This window comes from Stegodyphus dumicola, chromosome X1 (genome assembly GCF_044657685.1).
Source record: "Stegodyphus dumicola isolate Sdum_Otavi_A_Nest chromosome X1, ASM4465768v1".
NCBI classification, from domain to species: Eukaryota; Metazoa; Arthropoda; class Arachnida; order Araneae; family Eresidae; genus Stegodyphus; species Stegodyphus dumicola.
Window position 1 is genome coordinate 237076461 of NC_140780.1, and position 20004 is coordinate 237096464.

The 20004-nt window shown below is 34.6% G+C and overlaps 1 protein-coding gene across 6 annotated transcripts in view; it reads left to right on the plus strand.

Moving 5' to 3' along the window:
- HisT (Histamine transporter) overlaps positions 1 to 20004 on the plus strand; it is a 115170-nt gene that overhangs the window by 79954 nt on the left and 15212 nt on the right. For all 6 annotated transcript variants that reach the window (XM_035371114.2, XM_085807205.1, XM_035371116.2 and 3 more), the window contains 2 exons: positions 3968 to 4109; positions 5721 to 5858. In XM_035371114.2, the coding sequence (XP_035227005.1) occupies positions 3968 to 4109; positions 5721 to 5858 (280 nt within the window). The remainder of the gene's footprint in view (positions 1 to 3967; positions 4110 to 5720; positions 5859 to 20004) is intronic.

Below are 20004 nucleotides of genomic sequence, written 5' to 3' on the forward strand. Positions count from 1 at the left end.
CATCGTAATAGTTTAAATTTTGTATTGATAATTAAAATCTGAAAATCATGAATTTATCTAAAAACTAAAATAATAACTTCTGATTGCACCGGAACTAAATAACTTGTAAACTTCTACTATTTAGTATAGCTTTCTAAAAGCTGAAAAAAGTATTCAACTTTTTTATTCAATAGTTGTCATTGAATGAAGATAAAAATAAAAGATAATTTACTAACAACTTTTTTAAAAAATGCGGTTACTTTTAAGATTTTAGCTAGTTAAAATAAAAGGTAATTAAAGTTTCTCCTGTTCAAAAGGAATTTGTATTCACATGGCGTTGAATTTGGCAATCTCTTTTTCCTTTTCTATATATGAAAAAGCAAAATACCTATATTCATTATATCATTCTAATTGTTACTCATTTTAGATATTTTAAAATTTATGTGTTCTATTTTCAAAGATTCGTTGACTAAATACTTCTGAAAATATAATTTTAGTTTCTTTGATTTTTGTTGGTGAAAGTGAAAAATGCCAGTTTTGACATCTGAATGTGATCCTGGTTTGAATTAGCGAAGCCCGATTGGTAGAGCAAATAAAATGTTCAAACGATGAACAACTTCGAGTTCTATTTCAGATGAAGCAAGCTGACTGCATGTTTTCCTTCCTTTTTTTAAAACCATTTTTTGCTAAGTATAACTTGAATCGAAGCTAGTTCTTAAATTTTTCAGAAGGCTCTTGTCTCAAAATACACCTAGGTCGAAAGTCGTCTCGCTGGAAGTGTTGCCCCAAAATACAGTCTATCTAATAATCAAGCGAATTCTGAATATTGGCCTATATATATGTTTGATTACTTAAGCTTATACATATAATATATAAAATTATATCTGAATTAATTTTAAACGACATTTTTCTAATGTCTGTCTCGATTGTTTTTCAATCACTGATTGCTTATGACTTTTTATCTAATTAGTTAATGATTAGCAAATTACGACCCAAACTCATCTGATGACAGTATCCGGAAAATGACGTTTTAGATGATACGCCATTTAGGGGGGCCAATATGAGGGCTGAGGACCTACAGGGATATTTTTACTTACCACAAACTCATAACTGAAAATACAACGTAACAAGGCACATTGAGGTGATGCATCACCCCGTTGATTATTGGTTTCAAAAGCATGGTATGGTATATTTAACTACGGAAAAATCTCGAGGGCTATCTGCCTAAGGGGAGGTATGCCTTCGTGGAGGACTTTCTACGGGAAACTAGCTCGTATACACGTTACACATGGGGGAAACCACGAAAACGCCCATGCAGCCAGCCCGTTCGCCGAGATTTGAACCGAATGTCTTTAAAGATTTTCTCGGAGAAAAGTGTTGGTTCACTGTTTTGTCCAGAGGTACGAACTCTTTATAGACGAGTTCCGAAGTCATCGAAAAAGCAAATCAGCATAGTTTTAATCTTCGAATTGCTCATTCTTGCATTGTTTTGGTGAGTTTGAAATGTGTCATTCCTGGTTCTGACGCTTCGTTTCTGAATCGTAATGGAACACTCAAGACTCATTATCAGTAATGCCCCGTACTAGAAAATGAATATCGTTTTGATTTTGCTTTGTTCTTTTGTTCCCACGAAAGATTTTTTCAGAATATTTTTCGGACAGAGTTTTTTCATTCTCAGTTCCTTTGTCGAAATCTGATGAATGGTGGTGTGATTCAGTTCATACCTTCTCGATCATTCTGACTGAATAAAGCGAAAAAAAAGCACAAGATTCTGAGTTCTGGAAAGATTCTCTTTAGTTTCTTGCCGTTTCAAGCCTTTCCCAGTGAGTTTCGTCTTCAATCGATTCCTTTCTTTCTAAAAATGCCTTAAACCACTTTAAAACCTGGACCTTTGACAAAGCATTGTCTCCATACTTCTCAAGCATTTGTTGCGGCCATGGGGCCATAGGAATTTATGGCTCGTTGTTTTGCGACGCTTTCGGTATTTTAACGGAAGTTTGCTCTTGGCGACATCTATGGATCGAATCAGAAGTGCGATGCGAGAGGTCGCTTGGCTTCGGAAACAGAACATGAGTCCCTGTCATGGGATTCGAGTCAGCTACCGCTAGAGCAAAAAAGCTCTTGTGCACTAGATTCAAGAATTCCGAATTTTTCAAATTTGCGAGCGTTGAGTGGCTCCGCCGGCATTGTACTTCGAAAAAATTTCTGTCATATCTTGTTCAAGTTGAAAGCAGCATGTGATAGCATAGCGTTGCTCGAAGTTGAAGTGACTTATTTTCAAAACGCACTAGAAAAGAACAGTTAAAAAATCCTGCAGACAGCTATGTCACTGTGCGTACCTATACTGATTGTGTATCGACTCATCCAAATGGGAAGTCCACAGTGTTGCCAAATCGAAAGCTACATTTCCACTTTGGTTACTTTATTTACACACCTCGTATGCGTTAGAATTTAAAATTTCTTCAGTCCAATTAGCTTTTCTTATTACAGCATTTCTCATTAACACTATATTTTTCCTGCTTGCAGACAATATCGTCCAATAAGCAAGTGGCTAAGAACGCTAAAATCCAGTATTTTGACTCGAGTTCGAATCTTGGTAAACATATTTTTATGGTTTTCTCCATATGTAGCGTAACTGAGAATTTCCCTTTTAATATCCTCCACTGTAGTCTATTACTTTAAAATAATCACTTCAAGCCTTTCCCTTCCTCCTCCATTTGCCACGGTAACATGTGTCGTCATCACCGAACAGCACATATTTCCTTCACCTAATCTGAGACCACTGTTCTTCTAAAGGATCAGCTCCTGTCACTATATCGTAAAAGGCAAATTTACACCACAGTCATCCAGCCTATTCTTACATACGCCTCGCTTACCTGGCCAAGCGCCAGCAAAAGTGACATCTATTCCCCTACAAAAAATTCAAAACAAGATTTTCAGGATAATCACCGGAGCTCCATGCTACGTTAGAAACAAAAATCTGCATGCTGACATGAAAGTGGAACTTAATTCTGATTTGCACAGAATAAATGCTAAATTTTATGATAAAGCTACGCAGAACACGTCCGTCAGCTTTGCAGATATTTTCGCTTACGAAATACTTGAAGAAGACAGGAATAATAGGCCATTTGCAGCTTTTCCTCTTAGATAGCGCAAATACGCAGAAACAAGATCAACATGTGTAACTTTCGTATTAATTTTATTGCAACTTTCGGATTTAAAAACTTTCAGTAGTTCAAAGAGTCATAGGACTGCCGCCACACCCCTGATAGGACAATGCTAGTCTTCTGTCATCGCATCCTCACCCTCCAGTGAGATTTCAGAGACAATGCGTCTCATTGTTTTCTTAGTTTTACTATATTTTTATCTTAAGGTACATACCTTCATGGTGGAGCAATTTGATGAGCCCTTTTGTGTGAGGCCCCTCGTGGGATTTTCTGATAAGCTCGGTAAGAGCAGAATTAATTCCCGCTGTAAACCAGAATATGCAACCAAAGCATCAAAGACCGCTGTTCATGTCAGACTTCATTTGTACACTTTCTACGAAATGAAACACGCTAAAGAGAAATGAAGTGCGAATAAAGCAATTAGGGGACACGACCATCTGCTGAAGCTGCCGCTGCCATGGTTCCGAGATAAGCCGGGGAAGAATGACTCTGAATTGCCTATTTTAAAGTAATAGACAATTAGGCTTTCCTTCCCTAATGCAAATAACCCTCTTTTGCTTTGCGTGTTTCAAATAAACTGAGAGTCATCACTTTTCGGATGACTTAACTATGACATGTTTTGTTAGTTTCTATTTAGCCGACATTTCAACTAATTTGATTTCGTATTGTCTGACTTTTCAGTGCAATGTGTTTAAAAACGAGTTTTGAATTTTAATTATATTTGGCTCTTCAGCTAGACTAGATTGAACCAAATTAAATCTTTAGCCCTTTCCTAAACAATTATAAATCAATTTTTTAATTTGTTGTGCGCTTCTTTTCAGCTAGGTATTGCCTTAGGATTTGTTCTTCCACCTCTAATTGTTCCCAATTCGCCGAACAAAGATGATGTTACGAAAGGTCTGAGTATTCTGTTTTACTCTGTAGCAGTCATAACTACCGTCCTGTTCGTGGCGATTATTTTCCGTAAGTAAGGTACTTTTTTCAAGTGTTCTTGGCAGTTGCTATAATAAAAATTTCCTAATGAACTCTAAATGAGTATACTTTAAATATTAATAATTTATTTTCTGTTCTGAGCTTCGAAATTAAATTTAGAATTTTAGATTTTAGTCAAATTTTGTTAAACTAATGAATGTTATATTGGCACAATAATATCTTTTAGTTTTAAGCGGTTTATATATGCAACTTCTAGAGCGCATACTCGAGGAAGCAAAAATTTCTCGAAATTCAAATTCCACAATTTTAAACTCAAAAATCCATTTTTTTTAATTCATGAAATTTAACTTTTTGGCATGCTCCCGCGGTCTCTTTACTAGTGTTTAGGAAAATTTTATTTTCATCATATAAAAAAATAAATTACATGGAGTTTGACTACTGTACAGCAAAAACAAACTGAAAATTTTAATTCTGAAATTTAGGGTTATTTCCGCCATTTTTAAATTACCTTGAGGGCGTTAATATATAAATTATAATAATTTGAGGTTGATATTTTTCTCTTAAGTAACATTAATTCATATTTTACGATTTACAGGTGTGTAACGTTATAATTTATGATTTTGTTATAAATGGTATACAGAAAGGCTTTTCATGTAAGTAATTTATAAGTTTTCAAACGGTAAAAATTTCATTAATATTCTGGTGATTTATTTCTTTAGAATCATAATCACGCGAAAATTCATTAATCTAGAAATATTCTTAATTTATGTATATGACTTTACGAGATGGCTACATGCCAATATTGGAACCTGCTAGTATTTTCTAGAACAATAATTACATAAGATTCTGTGAGTAATAGCGTAGTTTTGGGAAAAAAAAAATCACGATAATTCTCATAGAAATAGTCGTTGCTTAATCTATCAACATCAGAAAACTTGTTTTAAACTGACATTTTATTTTTAGTTATTTAAATATTTCACTCTTCAGTTTCTGTATGGCCCCTGAATATAATATCCAATTTTAAAATGAAATAGCCTAGTCTAGTCTTACGGGAATTATTTTTTGTACTTTTTATGGAGTTTAAAATTTTTCTTGATATTAAGTGTAGAGATAGGGGAACCTTAAAAACTTAAATTTCGTAACTTTTATAGAATTGATATTTTAATATTGAAAAATGTCAAAATAATATTTGCTTCATTTAAAACAAATTTACAATTAGAAATAAGTCTGTAACCATCGGTTTCAAAAATAGAGACCAGGAGAGAACTATTGTGGACACGGCGTATACTTTTTTATGCAGTTGTCATTCACTACAATGCAACGTAACAGTATTTTTTGCTTTCTCCTTAAATGTGTTTGTAGATGGTATCAAAAATGGCTATATTTTCTGTTTACAATACGCATTATTACTTTAAATTCAATGATGTAATAAATTTAGCATAAAATTTGCCTTTGTTGTTATTCATATTTTATGCAAAGCTAGTTTTGCTTAATACTCTCAAACTGTTGATGTCAATTATAGGCCCAAATATCATCTACATTATAAAGCACTCATGTTTATAAAGATTAGGAAAATATTAGCACTTCTTCAATCCATGCTATTGCAAGTTTTTCATTTTTTGAAACATTCTTTCATTCTAGTATTTAAAGAAAAGCCTCCATTTCCACCCAGTCGAGCTCAGGCAGCTATTGTAAACTGCAATTCAAGAACTGGATATTGGTCTTCCATTTTGCGACTTATCAAAAATGTACATTATTTGCTCTTGCTCACAACATACGGTAAGTTCTTTTCTTTCCCAAAATCAACGTCAAAAATTTCTTATAAAATTAAAAATAGCATATTGTCAAAAGTTAGATTTTCATCTGTGAAATTGTTCAGAACATGAGTTTTTAAAATTGATAAATTTTGAGCTTTGTATATGAAAATTTATAATCAAATACGATAAATATGCAGATGTTACATCGGAATCTGTCTGAATGCCTCACATTTGTGAACTTTCGATAAAAGGTTCTGTATTAAAAATGGTCTCATTTGCCTCAGCATTAGAGTTTCTATTTTCGCGCAGATAGGATTCTACCTCAGAGCATGCAAATTCTTTTCATCGATCAAAACGATCACTATGATATGCGAATCCAGACTGTAAAATGTTCCAAAAAAAATCGCAGCATAAATTGAAATTAATCTAGCTGAAGTTTCTTTGTTAATCATTATCAAATAAACATAGCGACGAACTGAGGAATTACAGCTTGAGTACCTTTCAGAGAAGCATCATCACTATCTTGTATGCATAAACGAGATTTTGATCAAGTAGATATAGATTAGCTTACCTTAATCTTTCTGAAAGATGATCAAGCTCATAAATTGACTTGCTCAAATTTACCATACTGGTACTTACGTATTAACGCAACCAGGCCAAAATTCGCATAAATTGCGAAATTTGGCGACCCTACTTACGGCAACCCTACTTATGGCAACCCTACTTATGGCAACCCTACGTGTTATACGTAGTTTTGTAAAAAGAGCATGTGGAGATTCACAAAATTTTCCTGCATTTTCGTGCAAATTTTTGTAATTTATGAGAAAATAGCAGTGTACATGGATAAAGTCAAGAGTGTGCGCAATGCCATTTTTGTGCAATTCTGGGATGTTTCTTTAAGTAAAAATAAGTCGACGTGTACATGGTTATGGCGAATACGGTTTTCAATCAGTGCTAAAAGCAATAGCCAAAAGATTTCTGCCGAAAAAATAATTCTGCAACTTATTCAAATTCGAAACCGGAAGGGTTTAATTGCTATTTTATATTTTAAAACAAAATAATATAAAAAACTGTATTAAAAATTATCTGTAATTAATAAATGTACATTTTCTTTCTATTCATACTTTTTTACTCAAACTTACAAATAGCGCCAACCTGGTTGCGATAATACGTAAGTACCAAAATACTTTGTGCAGATTAAGTTCAGCAAGATTTTCGCATGTAACTCAATTTAAGGATATGAGCAGTTCTTAAAAGAACCTTCGTTCAACAGTTCTCCAGAAACGCATTTACTGTATGATGAAACTGACGTAGGGTATTCTAAATTGTATTTATAATATTCGTAGATGAAAAATGTACTCATTTATGATTGACTGGCTACCTCGGTGACTATCAAAACATATATGTGCTTTATTAAAAGCACTTGTTTCCCGACTCTCCATCTTGCTTCTTCATCTCTCATATTGTTCATTTATTTATATAAATTGCATGATTATTGCAATAATCTACTTATAATTTCTGAAGTCACCTAACAATAATTTTCGTGTATACATTTTTTTTTTTTTTTTTTTTAGTTTTGAATTCAAATTTTTTTGCATGCTTTTCGTATTCGCAAAATACAAAAATTAACTCATTTTTGAATAATAAAATTCAAGAGACTGATCAGTGTATAATTATCAAATATTCATTGTATCGGCATTAAAATTAATTTTGTTGTTAAGTATGGGAAAATTTTATCTGATAACTAGAAAAGAAAGATGGCTAAAATCAAAGAATCGGGATAGCGTGAATGCGCATTTTTTTCTCACTGAAAGAACATCAATTCAAAACAATGAGACGACAGGCCTTATTCATGGTAATTGTCTGAAATTTAAAAAAAAAAAAAAAAAGGCCATTTAATTTTTTAAGTCAGTTGCTATTTTAGCTGCTTCATTGTCCAACCGCAATTTGATGTAGTACATATTTTCGAACGCTACTTTTTCATTTTGCACCCTGGCGAGTAATAGTTACTAAAGTTAACCTTCGAAGGTATTACTTCCGTGAGAAATCCTTCAAGAAGCTGCAAGTCAACCTCTGTTTAAACAATTACAAAACTTTCGCAGAAGTTGACTCAGCGAAGATGCTAAGCTTGCTTTTTTCAGGAATCTAAGCAGTTGCGTAAGCAAAGTTCGTATTTTTAGCCTTTGAGAAGGGGAATCTTTCCAGGCAATTGCGTGGTCATTTGTTGATGAGAAAATTGTTTGTAGCAATAACAGCAAACTTACGCAAAATTTTGAAACTCGTCCTTGCGTGTAAAAAAAATTCCAAGGAAACTTTCAGATAGTCAAAGCTGAGACTGAGTGTTAGGGGCTAGAGGTGTTTTTAGAATAGAATCAAAACGGCAAAGTCGGTTCTTACAAATTTTTTAGCACACACTCTGCTTCAATTTATTTATTTACTTTTTTAAGCAATGCAGGATTCAATTGTCTTTCACCTTACGTAATTTAAGCTATAGACTTCTAGTTATTTATGAGTGCTCCCTTTTGAGATATTTAAACTTCAAGCGTTTTAAAGAATGTATAGATACTAACTAATATGCAGAATGAATTATTACATTCTTATAACTGCATAATTTATAGTTACGTGACTCCAAAAACAAAAGCTTTTTTTGTTGAGAAATTTTTACAATAATCCTATTTTCCCATAATTTTTCCATATACAGAATACCACAAAAACTGGATTTATATTTCTGTTGTTTAAAATTATACATATCACCATCATAGCGGAGTCGCGAAACTGAATGGTATAATATGTATGACTAATAGCATTTGAATAAAAATTACCCATTCGGAAGTGCCAAAAACAAAACATTACTTATTCAAAATAGCTTTCCATTTTCTAATACCGCTTATAACAATTCATACATAGATTAAATTTTGAAGTTTTTCTTCTGGACGTAATAAAAATATTACTGAATAAAAATTAGCTGAAATTTTAAAATTCGGCCTATATTTTTAAGAGCTTCATTAACTTAAATGAACAAAAAATTAAAACTCGTTATTTCCACTAGTCTTCAGAAAATGCTACCAAATCCACTTCTTCGAAAGGCTACATTGATCGGTCTTAAATTTAATGGTTTAAACATCAGCTGTGCGACAGTGATTTAGAAAGCTTGTGAGATGGAAACACACGAGAGTTAAAACAAAACATTAGAGTAAAAGTAAAACTTTGGCGAGTTAGAAAGTGATTAATTTATAATCTGGTTTGTTTTATACCTATTGAATGAAAATCTAATGTGGAGATCTTTCGAAAGGCATGTGGCCGGAACACACGTTTCTGTGACATGCTCGTTCCCGTGTTATGCGAAGGAAAACAATAAGCATTTCTGTAGAATTTTATTCTTTCGTTTAGTAGTAAACTAACACATCCAGAAATATTAACTGTTTACTTAGGTTACTCATTATATCGACATTCAACTGCTCTTACATTGCAAATCAGAAATTTTCAGCAATTTACGAAAAATATTAATTTTCTTACAAATGCCGTAATAAATTTATTTCAGTATCATAAAATTCATTTGCTTGAAAATTATATTGGAAATTTACTTTATTTCTTAAGCTAACTGCAGAAAATTGCAAAAAATTGTGCACTAAAGGAGATAATTTGGCAACCATTAGGCATTTTGTTTTAGGGGACGACTATCACCAGTCCTCTGAACAGCTGTACTGGTCATTCTGAAAGACTTCCAACCCGCGATACTATTCTAGGTGAAAACCAAATTTGTTGAAAACATTTCTTCCGAATTTCCAATTATTACTTATTTTCCTCAACACCACCAAAATGTGTACCCTGTAGCCATTCAGTTCGCATTATGAAACGAATTTCATTAACATGTGTAATGATCGCGCTCACAGTTAGTAAATCTCGGCAGGATAAATGACCTTCTTAGAAACTGGATTTGCACCAGGTTCCTGCTGAAACTCAACATTTAAGCAAATTGCTAAACCTGTTTTATTTAATTTTTGGGTCCTAAACATAAAAAGTTGTACTCTTGTTAAGTTTTGCAGCGTCCTATACAATAAAGTAAATAGAAAAATCTAGTGTAAACAAATCAATTCTCATTCGGAAGCCCAGAAAGTCATTGAATTTGATTTTCCAATAAAAAATTGGTCTTCCTTCACATCAAAAATCATATACTGTGTTCCTCGAGCCTCAAGATATTTAGTTTAAAATATTATATAATGAATAGTTTCTTTAGTAATTATGGGAAAACTTCGAAGTAAGCTTAAATTTGAAATAGCCAGATAGCAGCCTCAGGGGCTGATGCATTATATAACTGTGATTCATTTTTCAAAATTTAAGATTCTTTGGTTAAAGTACTAATGTTGATTAGGATTGTGAGTAGTTTACTAGTACTAACAGTTTACACAGTAAATGCGGATTTTAAACGCGTTTGGCTCGGAACCAATGTTGATATGTTTCCTATTCAGCGGCTGTTTGGATGTATTGGGTATAAATAGTAGATACTGTTTGTGAATGCTAGAATAAAAATGTAAAACTGTTCAATTGTAAAATAGCCAGAAATAAAATTAGAAAAGTCGAAAACATTTTGTAGCATACATGAAGTCAATTTTCGCCTGTGTTTAGAGCATTTCAATAAACTAAAGAAGTGTAAACGTACCTTTTTCTTTATATGAATTATCAAGTCTATAAGTTTCCCATTTTCGGTCCTAAAGGACTAATACTAACTAGACAAAAATTACAATGTCAGTCCCCTACGGACTACTACCGGCCAACCAGAAAGTTCGATGTCGGTCCCCAGGAACCGACTCCGCGCGAAATGTATTAAATGTGTTGAATTTAACGTTGTGTAAACTTAATGTGTTGAATTCATTAAGATCGCATACAACTGCTTTGCATTTAACAGCTATATTTCACACGAATGATGATGCGCGATAGTTTTTGTATTAAATACACATACGTCTCTAAAATTACCTGCTCTAGTCTGCCATCCTAGGCTGCGGTATAGCAGATATTATGATTCACTTCGCTAAGATAACGTTCAAATTCACGATGACGCGGCGTTTACGTCTGGGTCAGAAGTCATCTCGGCGGTGTAAAATTTTTCTACAATAAAAATTAAATTAAAAAAAAATCACAAATTTTATTAACCATACATAATTTATCGTTTAAAATGAAAGATCATAAGAAGCCATTTACCTTTTAGTACATGAAATTAAGAGAACTTGGTTTCCGATCTAATAATTTTCCTTGTATAAAGTATAGCGAAATTTTTTGTCTTGAAATTTTAAAGAAATGTGTGTTTTCTAGTCAGAAAAGGTCAGAAATATGGGTGAAAAACAGAGTCCTCGTAAAAAGAGTAAGACATTTATATTTCCTCACTGAATTCGATTTCACTTTCTTTGAACTTGGCAATGAGCAAATGCGACATTCTTCTAACTGTAGGGTTAATGGTTAAACAAGATTTGAAATCAAATAAACTGAAGCATATAATTTGTTTGCAGCTTTATCTGTCTTTCAAAAATAAAATTTTTATATGTATTTTCAGATCTGATCGAAAATAATGTAACAAATGGATAATTTAAAAAACATGGATTTAAATTATCCATTTGTTACTCTGGATTAAACATGCGAATTTCTAATTTCAGTATTGATGTAAGATTATACAGAGCATGCGTTTATAGAAGGAATTTCAGAAATAGAGCTTTTGAGTAACTGCATATGGAATTTATTTTATGTTCAGAAAAGAACATGACGCATCAGGTTAGTTCTAATGGAAGTTCCCCGGAAGTTGTTGTCGTCGTACCTCATTTGCTTGACATATTCAGAGCAAACCAACGAATATTATCATGGCAAGGAATGCAATTTTTGTGCCTGTTGTTTAGCATCATACAGGTTACAGCATGTCTTCTGCTCAGTTCAGGCCCAATTTTGACCTTACTCGACAGAGGCGGAGTGAATAAGACTTCTAAAAACTGATATTTCGAGCCGGATTCGAATCGCGGCAAGCGAGCTTGCTGCATGACTGTTTTTGTGGTTTATCCTTCATAAAACATGAACGCGAACAACTTTTCTTTAAAAAAATATCCTCCTGGCATTCTTCCCCTTCGCAGACAGTCCTTGCAAGATTTACCGCAACTGATTAAGCGAACAAATAATCGAACAGAAGGGTTTTTTTTCCCCTTTAACTATATTTTACTCTCAGTGTAATTTTAGATTAAGAAATGTTTGAATTTAATAAAGCATTGTGTAATCTTTCATTCTATGTTCAAGTTCATCGGCAAGTTTTCACTAGCAACTTTAAAAATACACGTTTCTTTAATATATATAGTACACAGGAATGATGCATGAAATACTTTATTTTAGGAAACTATAATTTTAAAATTGTTTTCTAGCGTGTAACTTCACCCTTTTACTGTAGTAACTGTAACATAATCATATTTTTTACATTAATCTTATAAATTTCTTGAAAGTAGCTTGATGTAGAACGATTACTAAAACTGACTTTACACGTTTAAGTAAAATGCACTTAAAATAAAGACACACTTCATACACTTAAAGTCTCTGAATCATTTTTATAAAATATAATTTGAAGTTCTTTCACGAAGTTATAAAGAATGTTAAAACTAGCAGTAACTTAACTAGAAAAACTTTTTGCATAAAACTGCTTATTCAGTAGTTTTTGCATTCAGGAAAACTGATGCCAGTTTTGTTCTTTTTACGAGAGTTTCAGTAGATTTATTTTAAATAGTTACTTTGAAATTCATGCTTATGGAGATATTGTGCCCAAACAGGTTAATAATTCCTAGAGTGACCATTGGAATAATTAATTTGTTTTACAGTAAAACCCTGCTTTACAAATGTCAGGTTATGTGAGCGTACACAAGAAGGCTAATTACTAAAAAGGTAATTACTACCTTCGTGAAGGACCAGATAGATAACAAATGTACTTTGTTTTAATTAAATAATTAAAATCCTTTTCCTAAATAGTTTTAAGTAGGCACTGTGTTGATCTCACCAAGTGTCTGTGAAGTTCACTAGTGACAAAGCGTATAAAACCGCTGATCACGTGTAATTAGACGCAGATTCGACAGGCTAGGTTAGCTTAGTTTATTTGAATATGGGAAAGAATATAAGGGCTATCTACCTAAGGGAAGAATGCCTTCGTGGAAGACTTTCTAATGGAAACTGGCTCATATTCCCGTTACACATGAGAAAACCAACCATGCAGCTAACCCGTTCGCCTGGGTTCAAACCCGGGATGAACTATCAGTATTTATCGACTTTAATAGCTGGGGCACTGGTGAGGTCTTCCTTCACGAATGAGTCTCGATAGTACATATCGAGGAGACGTTAATGAGTTGTTCGGAATAGCACATAGCGATGCTCCACCAAAGCTCTCAACCTCGGCCTACCACTGGGCTTCTGTTATGAATCTATTTTGGAACTTGTAGAGCTGTTAGATTTTTTTGAACCAGAAAACTGAAAAAATGGGCAATGCCCTTGCCGAGACTCGAACTTAGATCTCTCGAATACGTGCCAAGTGTGCTACTATTACACCACGAAGGCATGCTGGAAGGAGGGAGAAAATGACTTGTATACTCCCACTTTTAAATGGGCGACTGGGGATTAGGGGATCCAGTCACCAAACCCTCGTGGTGATGAATTATCGTTCACCACCTTTTACTTCGAGTACCACTGTACAGATGTTAGATTTTTTTGAAGCAAGAGGCGTGAAAAATATGCAGTGCCCTCGCCGGGAATCGAAGTTGGACCTCTCGAATTCGAGCCAACTGTGCTACCATTACACAAAGAAGACATGCTGGAAGGAGGGAGAAACTGCCTTAAAGAATATCACTAAAAACTTCACCTGAGTGTACCATCAATATTACCTTTATGCCGAGTGATTCATCGCTGTTATCAAGTGACATCCTTGAAGGCAGTTATTAACTTAGTTGCATTCACTCTCGTTCATGTAAACCTTCAAGTCATTCTCACATGCTAAAGTAAAATTAACATATAAACAGTCCAAATTGGCACAACTGTTGAGAAATGCACTTTAGGCTGTGTGCATTTATTTTCTCATATCTGCCTATTCGGATAAGAGAAATAACCTTGTTTACGTATTAAGTTTCAAGATTTTCAGACAAGTTTTGTATAGTTGAGTGGGTTTTTTGTAGCAAAGCGTACTTCGTTGAAAAAATATTTCCTCCGATTTATTTTGTTTGTACATCTCAGATACAGTTTTAGTTCTGTATAAAACTAAGAAAGATGGAAGACCTGTTAATTGTATAACTCCAGTTGTGTGAAAAAGTGATTAAAGCATTCGCCTTTACTTCCCTCTATGATGGAAAATATTTCCTGTCTCAGAACTATTAAACTTATCCAGCTGTTTTTTAAACATGGAAAATACATATTAAGGGGCTCAATATCTTCAAGCATTATGGAGGTGTTAAGAAAAAGGTTTGCTAATGAAATTTATTGACAGAAAAATGAGTACGAAAGCTTCGCAAAGGCCACAGGTGTTTAAACAAATACCATTTGCATGAAGTTTCCTCAGTCACTGAACATTTATGCAACGGTTAAAAATATATATGTATGAAATTCCTAGCAGATCGTACAGTTAATTTTGGAGAATTCTGCAAATTACAAAATTTTTTTTTTGAAAATTTCGTAGTCATCCTACATTATTTTCAATCTCGTTATGAGAAAATGATTTTTTTTATTATGGCTGTGCTTTTACCCGTGAAAGTGTAAAAAAAAATGCTAAATCTTGCTAAAATGTGACAGAATGTTATTAAATGCAGAAATAATTGCTTGCTGTATAAATGATCATTAGGAAAACTTTTTCTTAAATTAAAAAATATAGAAATGGAAACTTAAATATTAATAATTTATTACTTTATTTTTTAAATTCTTATAATAGAAAAATCTAAATACGACTACAAAGCATTGAATTTTCACGGTAATATGTCAAATTCAGTATCAATCTCCTAAGTTTATAAAGTTAAATATCTGAATTTTTAAGTTTTTTAGTTCTTTAGACTCCGCTTAACTAGACTGTAACTAAGAGTTCAAATTATCAAGGAACATATAAATCATCAGTTTCTTAAGGTGCACTTTTAAAACCTGGCCACTACCCTTGCACTTGAAAACTCCCAGTTAATCAAGTTTTCATCGTCAGGTAGTTGGTCGGTCAGCCATTTTATCTAACAATAACTGTGAGACAATTTTATACTCCTTCAGTAAGATACTGGAACTGAAAGCTATATTGCTGCTCAAAACTCCCATATGTTTATCTTTAATGCTGCCACATCTCCTGTTGGAAATTGGCGGTTGTTTAAATAATCTCTTTAGTTGTCCCATACATTTTCAACTGGGCTGAGTTCAAGCGTTGAGGAAGTCAACCGTCGAGTTTTGTAAAACGCATCTGAATGCTTCTGTAACCTATGAGTTGGTCGCTAGGATATAATGTAGGAAAGAAGCTTATTTTATTTAACAAAAAATGGCGTGTTTGGGAGGGAAGGAAGCCTTTATGAAGATTTGTAGATGATCGTTGATTATGTTTACATAGACTTGGCCAAAGGCAGAGGTCATGATGGATGCGATGGATCAAAAGGAATTCCTTGTAAGTGCTCTCCGAGTTATGTATGCCCTTTTCATTTGTGTGCAACCCATTTAGCAAGGTACAGATCTTTAATTCTAGGCTTTCTACGAGCGTAATCATGCAGTGGCATACTGAAGACAGAACTGCGATATGGTACGAAAACTAAAGCATAATTTCCTTGAGTCACAATAAACAAGAGGACGTTATCTGTTCATAGTCGCTTTTTCTTTTATGGTCTCTCTGAAAATGTTATTTCACGATTCCTTGTAAATGCTGCGACTTTTTGTTAGGTAATTGCTGTAGTCCTTGTAACCAGGAAATACAACCTGTGCTTACCTTCCAAATTAGCTGCATTTTATGGTGACATTTCCCCTCTGATAAGATATTTTATCACATTCGGTCTTTCTTTCAGAAAAAGCAGGTTTTCCAGCGTCAACGCTTCAAATGTAGAAGACATTTTAAGTAGTTTCTTATGAGCATGCTGATCTAGAAATGCATAATGGCAAAAACAGATTAACTGCCGAATCGCTGTTACTCAAGATGTAACTAAGCTAACATCTGATATTTGGCATTATGACGCTATTTTATGATTTTCCACTTTATTTTTCTTGCTCCGAATTTTGGCTGTGAGGAAGAATATATATAATTCGATTTATGGGTAGTGTTAATTTCCAAGCATCTCTTCGTTTAAGAGAATCATTCTTTATATTAATCATCTACTAGTACCAAAACATTTATTTTCAACCAGAGTTTGAGCGCATTTTTAAGCACAATAGCTTTAAAATATAGTAGATACACGTCTGTGAACAAAATTTCACGTTTAATTTCGTTAACTGGAATCAGTACCTATTCCTATAGTTAAACGATAGCGGTGTAGTCACTGAACAGTTCTACCTGGGTTAGATTCCAGGCAAAAGGGCTGGTTGAATGGGCGTTTTCGTTGGTTCCCCTTGTGTAAGATGGATACGAGCTAGTTTTCTTGGGAAAATGTTTTACGAAATCATCCTTTCCCTTAGGTATACAGCCCTTGCCTGCTTTGCCATAATCAAATAATCCAAACCAAGCCTTATAGTTTAGAAGTTATCATGCATAAGTGGTTTTCATTATCGTGCATAAATTACCAGGCTTTCGTCATTATATAAAAATAGAAGTAGTTTAATGGGACTTCTTAGAAGCTTCTAAAAAGTATGAAGGAAAATTAGTATTCAAAAATTGAGAATGCAAATCGGAAATTATCTTTCGAACTATCATTGATTTTAAAATTCGAGTTATATAGTTTTTATCAAGAGTTTGGAAAGTATTCTATTGTCTGTACTGTATCTCTTAGTGTATTTTATACTGCTATATCAAATTTCTGTTTAAGGTTTAAAATAAATGCGAATATAAAAATGTTCCTTTTAAAAAAGGGGAGAAATTGTTTTACCAAGTTTCTAAAATTATCTTTACATGTGATTCTGGCGTCACGAAAATAACTGGAAAGTATAGAAATGACGGACTGTTCGAGCATAGATGCGGAAGAGGAAGGGAAAATATCCTAAATACAATTGTTAACAGAAATGTAAGTTAACAGTATATGAGCTAATGCTTGCTGGTCTGTACTATCAGAGAAAATCAGTATTTATGAACAAAATGTTTGCTCACACTTCGAATAGCTAATTGACGAAACCTTCCTCTACTTGAAGAATAAAAGGAGTCAGAAACTGCAATGACTCGTTTATTTAATATCAAAAACTTCCGGAATGAAACAAGCTTCAGCCACTGGGTCAAATTTAACATTTTTGGTAGAAATGGATATCGGCAAACGGCATTCCTTGGAGAAAATAAAGCACATCTCTTTAGCCAAACCATTTAGTTTCAGCTAAATAATTTAAGATGATCTAAGATTTTAAAGTCATGTGCGGGATAAAAGCTCATGTTCATTGCACACAGCATGAGGCGTGTGGTTTATTTACGTGCACCGAAGAAAACATCCGAACCCAACTCAATAACATTTCAAAGAAAGTGCTATCAATTTGGGTTCGGACATCCCAACAATCCCCACAATCAATGGAAGTGTACGGAGCATTATGGAAATATAGCAACTGTACTAATTCAAGCAACACCAGTAGCATATACACTGGTGTGCAAAAATTAAGGACGAAGTCGAAAAATTAGCATATCAGCTGAACGAAGAGGCAGAGCGGACAGAGAGACCAATCAGGAGATTAAGTAAGGCGATGTACGGTAGCACATGCGCAGATATGCAGGTAGACGTAATGGGGCAGTGTCTGAGTAGTATAAAGCATGTTGTCGGTGTAAGATCAGTATTTCTGGCAAAGAGATTGCACGCGGTATAGCAGTTAAAAATCACACCGAGTTGCTGCCTCAGCGAGAAATGGCGAATAATCAATCTGTTAGACGACATCTGGATGCTTTTACCCGAGGTCGAATCATTGGGAAGTTGGAGGAAGGCCGCAGTGTGACAAGTGTGGCTGCAGAGTTCGGAATTGCTCACAGCATCGTTTCACGACTTTGGAGACAATTTTAAACTACAGGAACAGCTATCCGGGGGTTTAGTAGTGGTCGTCCACGAGGTACCACACCCGCAGATGGCCGATATATTGCCTTACAGGCCAGAAGAAACAGGCGGCAGACACGGGAGAAATCGCTAGACACACGACACAGGCGACTGGACGACCGATATCGCGTTTTACCGTGGCCAGAAGACTGCACGGTGGTGGTCTGTTTGCACGACGCCCTGTACGGTGTGTACCTCTAACGCCTGCCCATCGGAGAAGGCGTTCTCTGTGGTGCCGGGAACACCGGAATTGGAGAGACAATGAATGGGGACGAGTACTCTTTACAGATGAGAGCAGATTCAGTCTGAGTAGCGATTCTCATCGCATACTCATCTGGAGAGAGCGGGGAAGCCGCAATCATCCCTCGAACATCATTAAAAGGGACAGGTATGGAGGTGGAGGTGTACTCGTTTGGGGAAGCATCATGCTTGGTAGTCGTACAGACCTTCACATCTTCGACGCAGGTTCAGTCAACGGGACCCGTTATTGTAACGAGATTCTTCTTCCATACGTGCGTCTTTTTAGAGGCGCTATGGGTCCGCAGTTCCTTTTCATGGACGACAATGCACCATGTCATCGCACAGTAGCTGCCGGACAGCTCTTAGAGAGTGAGGATATTGAACGTATGGATTAGCCGGCACGATCTCCGGATCTCAATCCCATCGAGCATGTATGGCATTTTCTAGGCAGACGCTTGGCAGCTCGTACCTTACCACCAGTAACGATTCCGGAGCTTCGATTGGCTCTGCAAGACTAATGGGCAGCAATGCCTCAACAACTCATTGACACCCTCATTCTCAGCATGGGCAGACGCTGTGAAACCTGTCTAGCAGTCAGGGGAGATCATATCCCCTATTAAAGACCGGATGTTTCTTGCTGGACACCCATCACAGGGATGTTTCGGCCTTCAGTCGCATTGCGCTCCATGCTACTTTTTCAATAAAGCTTCTTTTTATCCCTCTGATTTCTCTTTTGGTAAGTGTTGCTTACATTACTCATGTCCTTACGTATTGGGGATCTTACGGTATTAAATGTGTTGATTTGGAAAACTTTTGTACAAAGTTATATTGAAAAAAACCGTCTCGTCCTTAATTTTTGCACTCTAGTGTATTTTAGACTAGCCTGGCGTAGAAATGTATTCTTTGGAAGCCCAGAGAAAAGTATTCGCGCTGCAAATCGGTATAAATAAATCTCTCGGATAATATATTTGTAGCTTTAAAAAATACAGAATAATTTTTGCTTTAAACAAGACTTTAAACAATCGTAGCACAGACAGCCTGTCTTCGTGACACAAAGTGAAGACTCGGGGGAGGATGAGGTATCCCAATGGAATCATTGGGAAACATGCACAGTTGCTTAGCCTTCGCTAAGAAAGATAATCCTTCATCTCTGCCTTTGTGTCTAATTATAAGAGCAATTTATGCTTGAGGTGTGTTCAGGCTTATTTGTACTAGCTTTATTGCGTTGTAATATTTAATTTTGATTTTCTTAAATTAGTTACATTATTATAGAAATCTTTACCAAAGGAACGCTTTTAGTTAATGTTACTTCGCCTATTTCTTTCAAATGCAATAGAAATTTTAAACGAGATTATCTCGAGAGATTTCAATGAGATTCAGTTATTTAGCTACTGCTTGGACAATGTTAAGTTCTTTCTAAGCGTACAGTGCTTTTAAAGATTTAGGTCGCCAGAAATATATCATTCTTTAAAGAAAAAAAGAACAAAGCAGAATAAAATAAAACAGAATTATTTTATAAATATTAATTGATGTAGCTCTTTACTGAGAAACAAGACTATCCAGTTGCAGGTCATAAGGGGCCTAAGATTCCTTAAAGTTATGTCCAAAGAGATGTTTGATGTTTTAGCTCTTTATTACCAATATCAGTTGATCATTTAAATACGTGTTTTGTGACCTAAAATGTCACAAAGTATATAGTAAACTTATTAATACTAGTGAAATACTAATACAAATCTCATTAGAAATATCTAACACGTTTCTTAT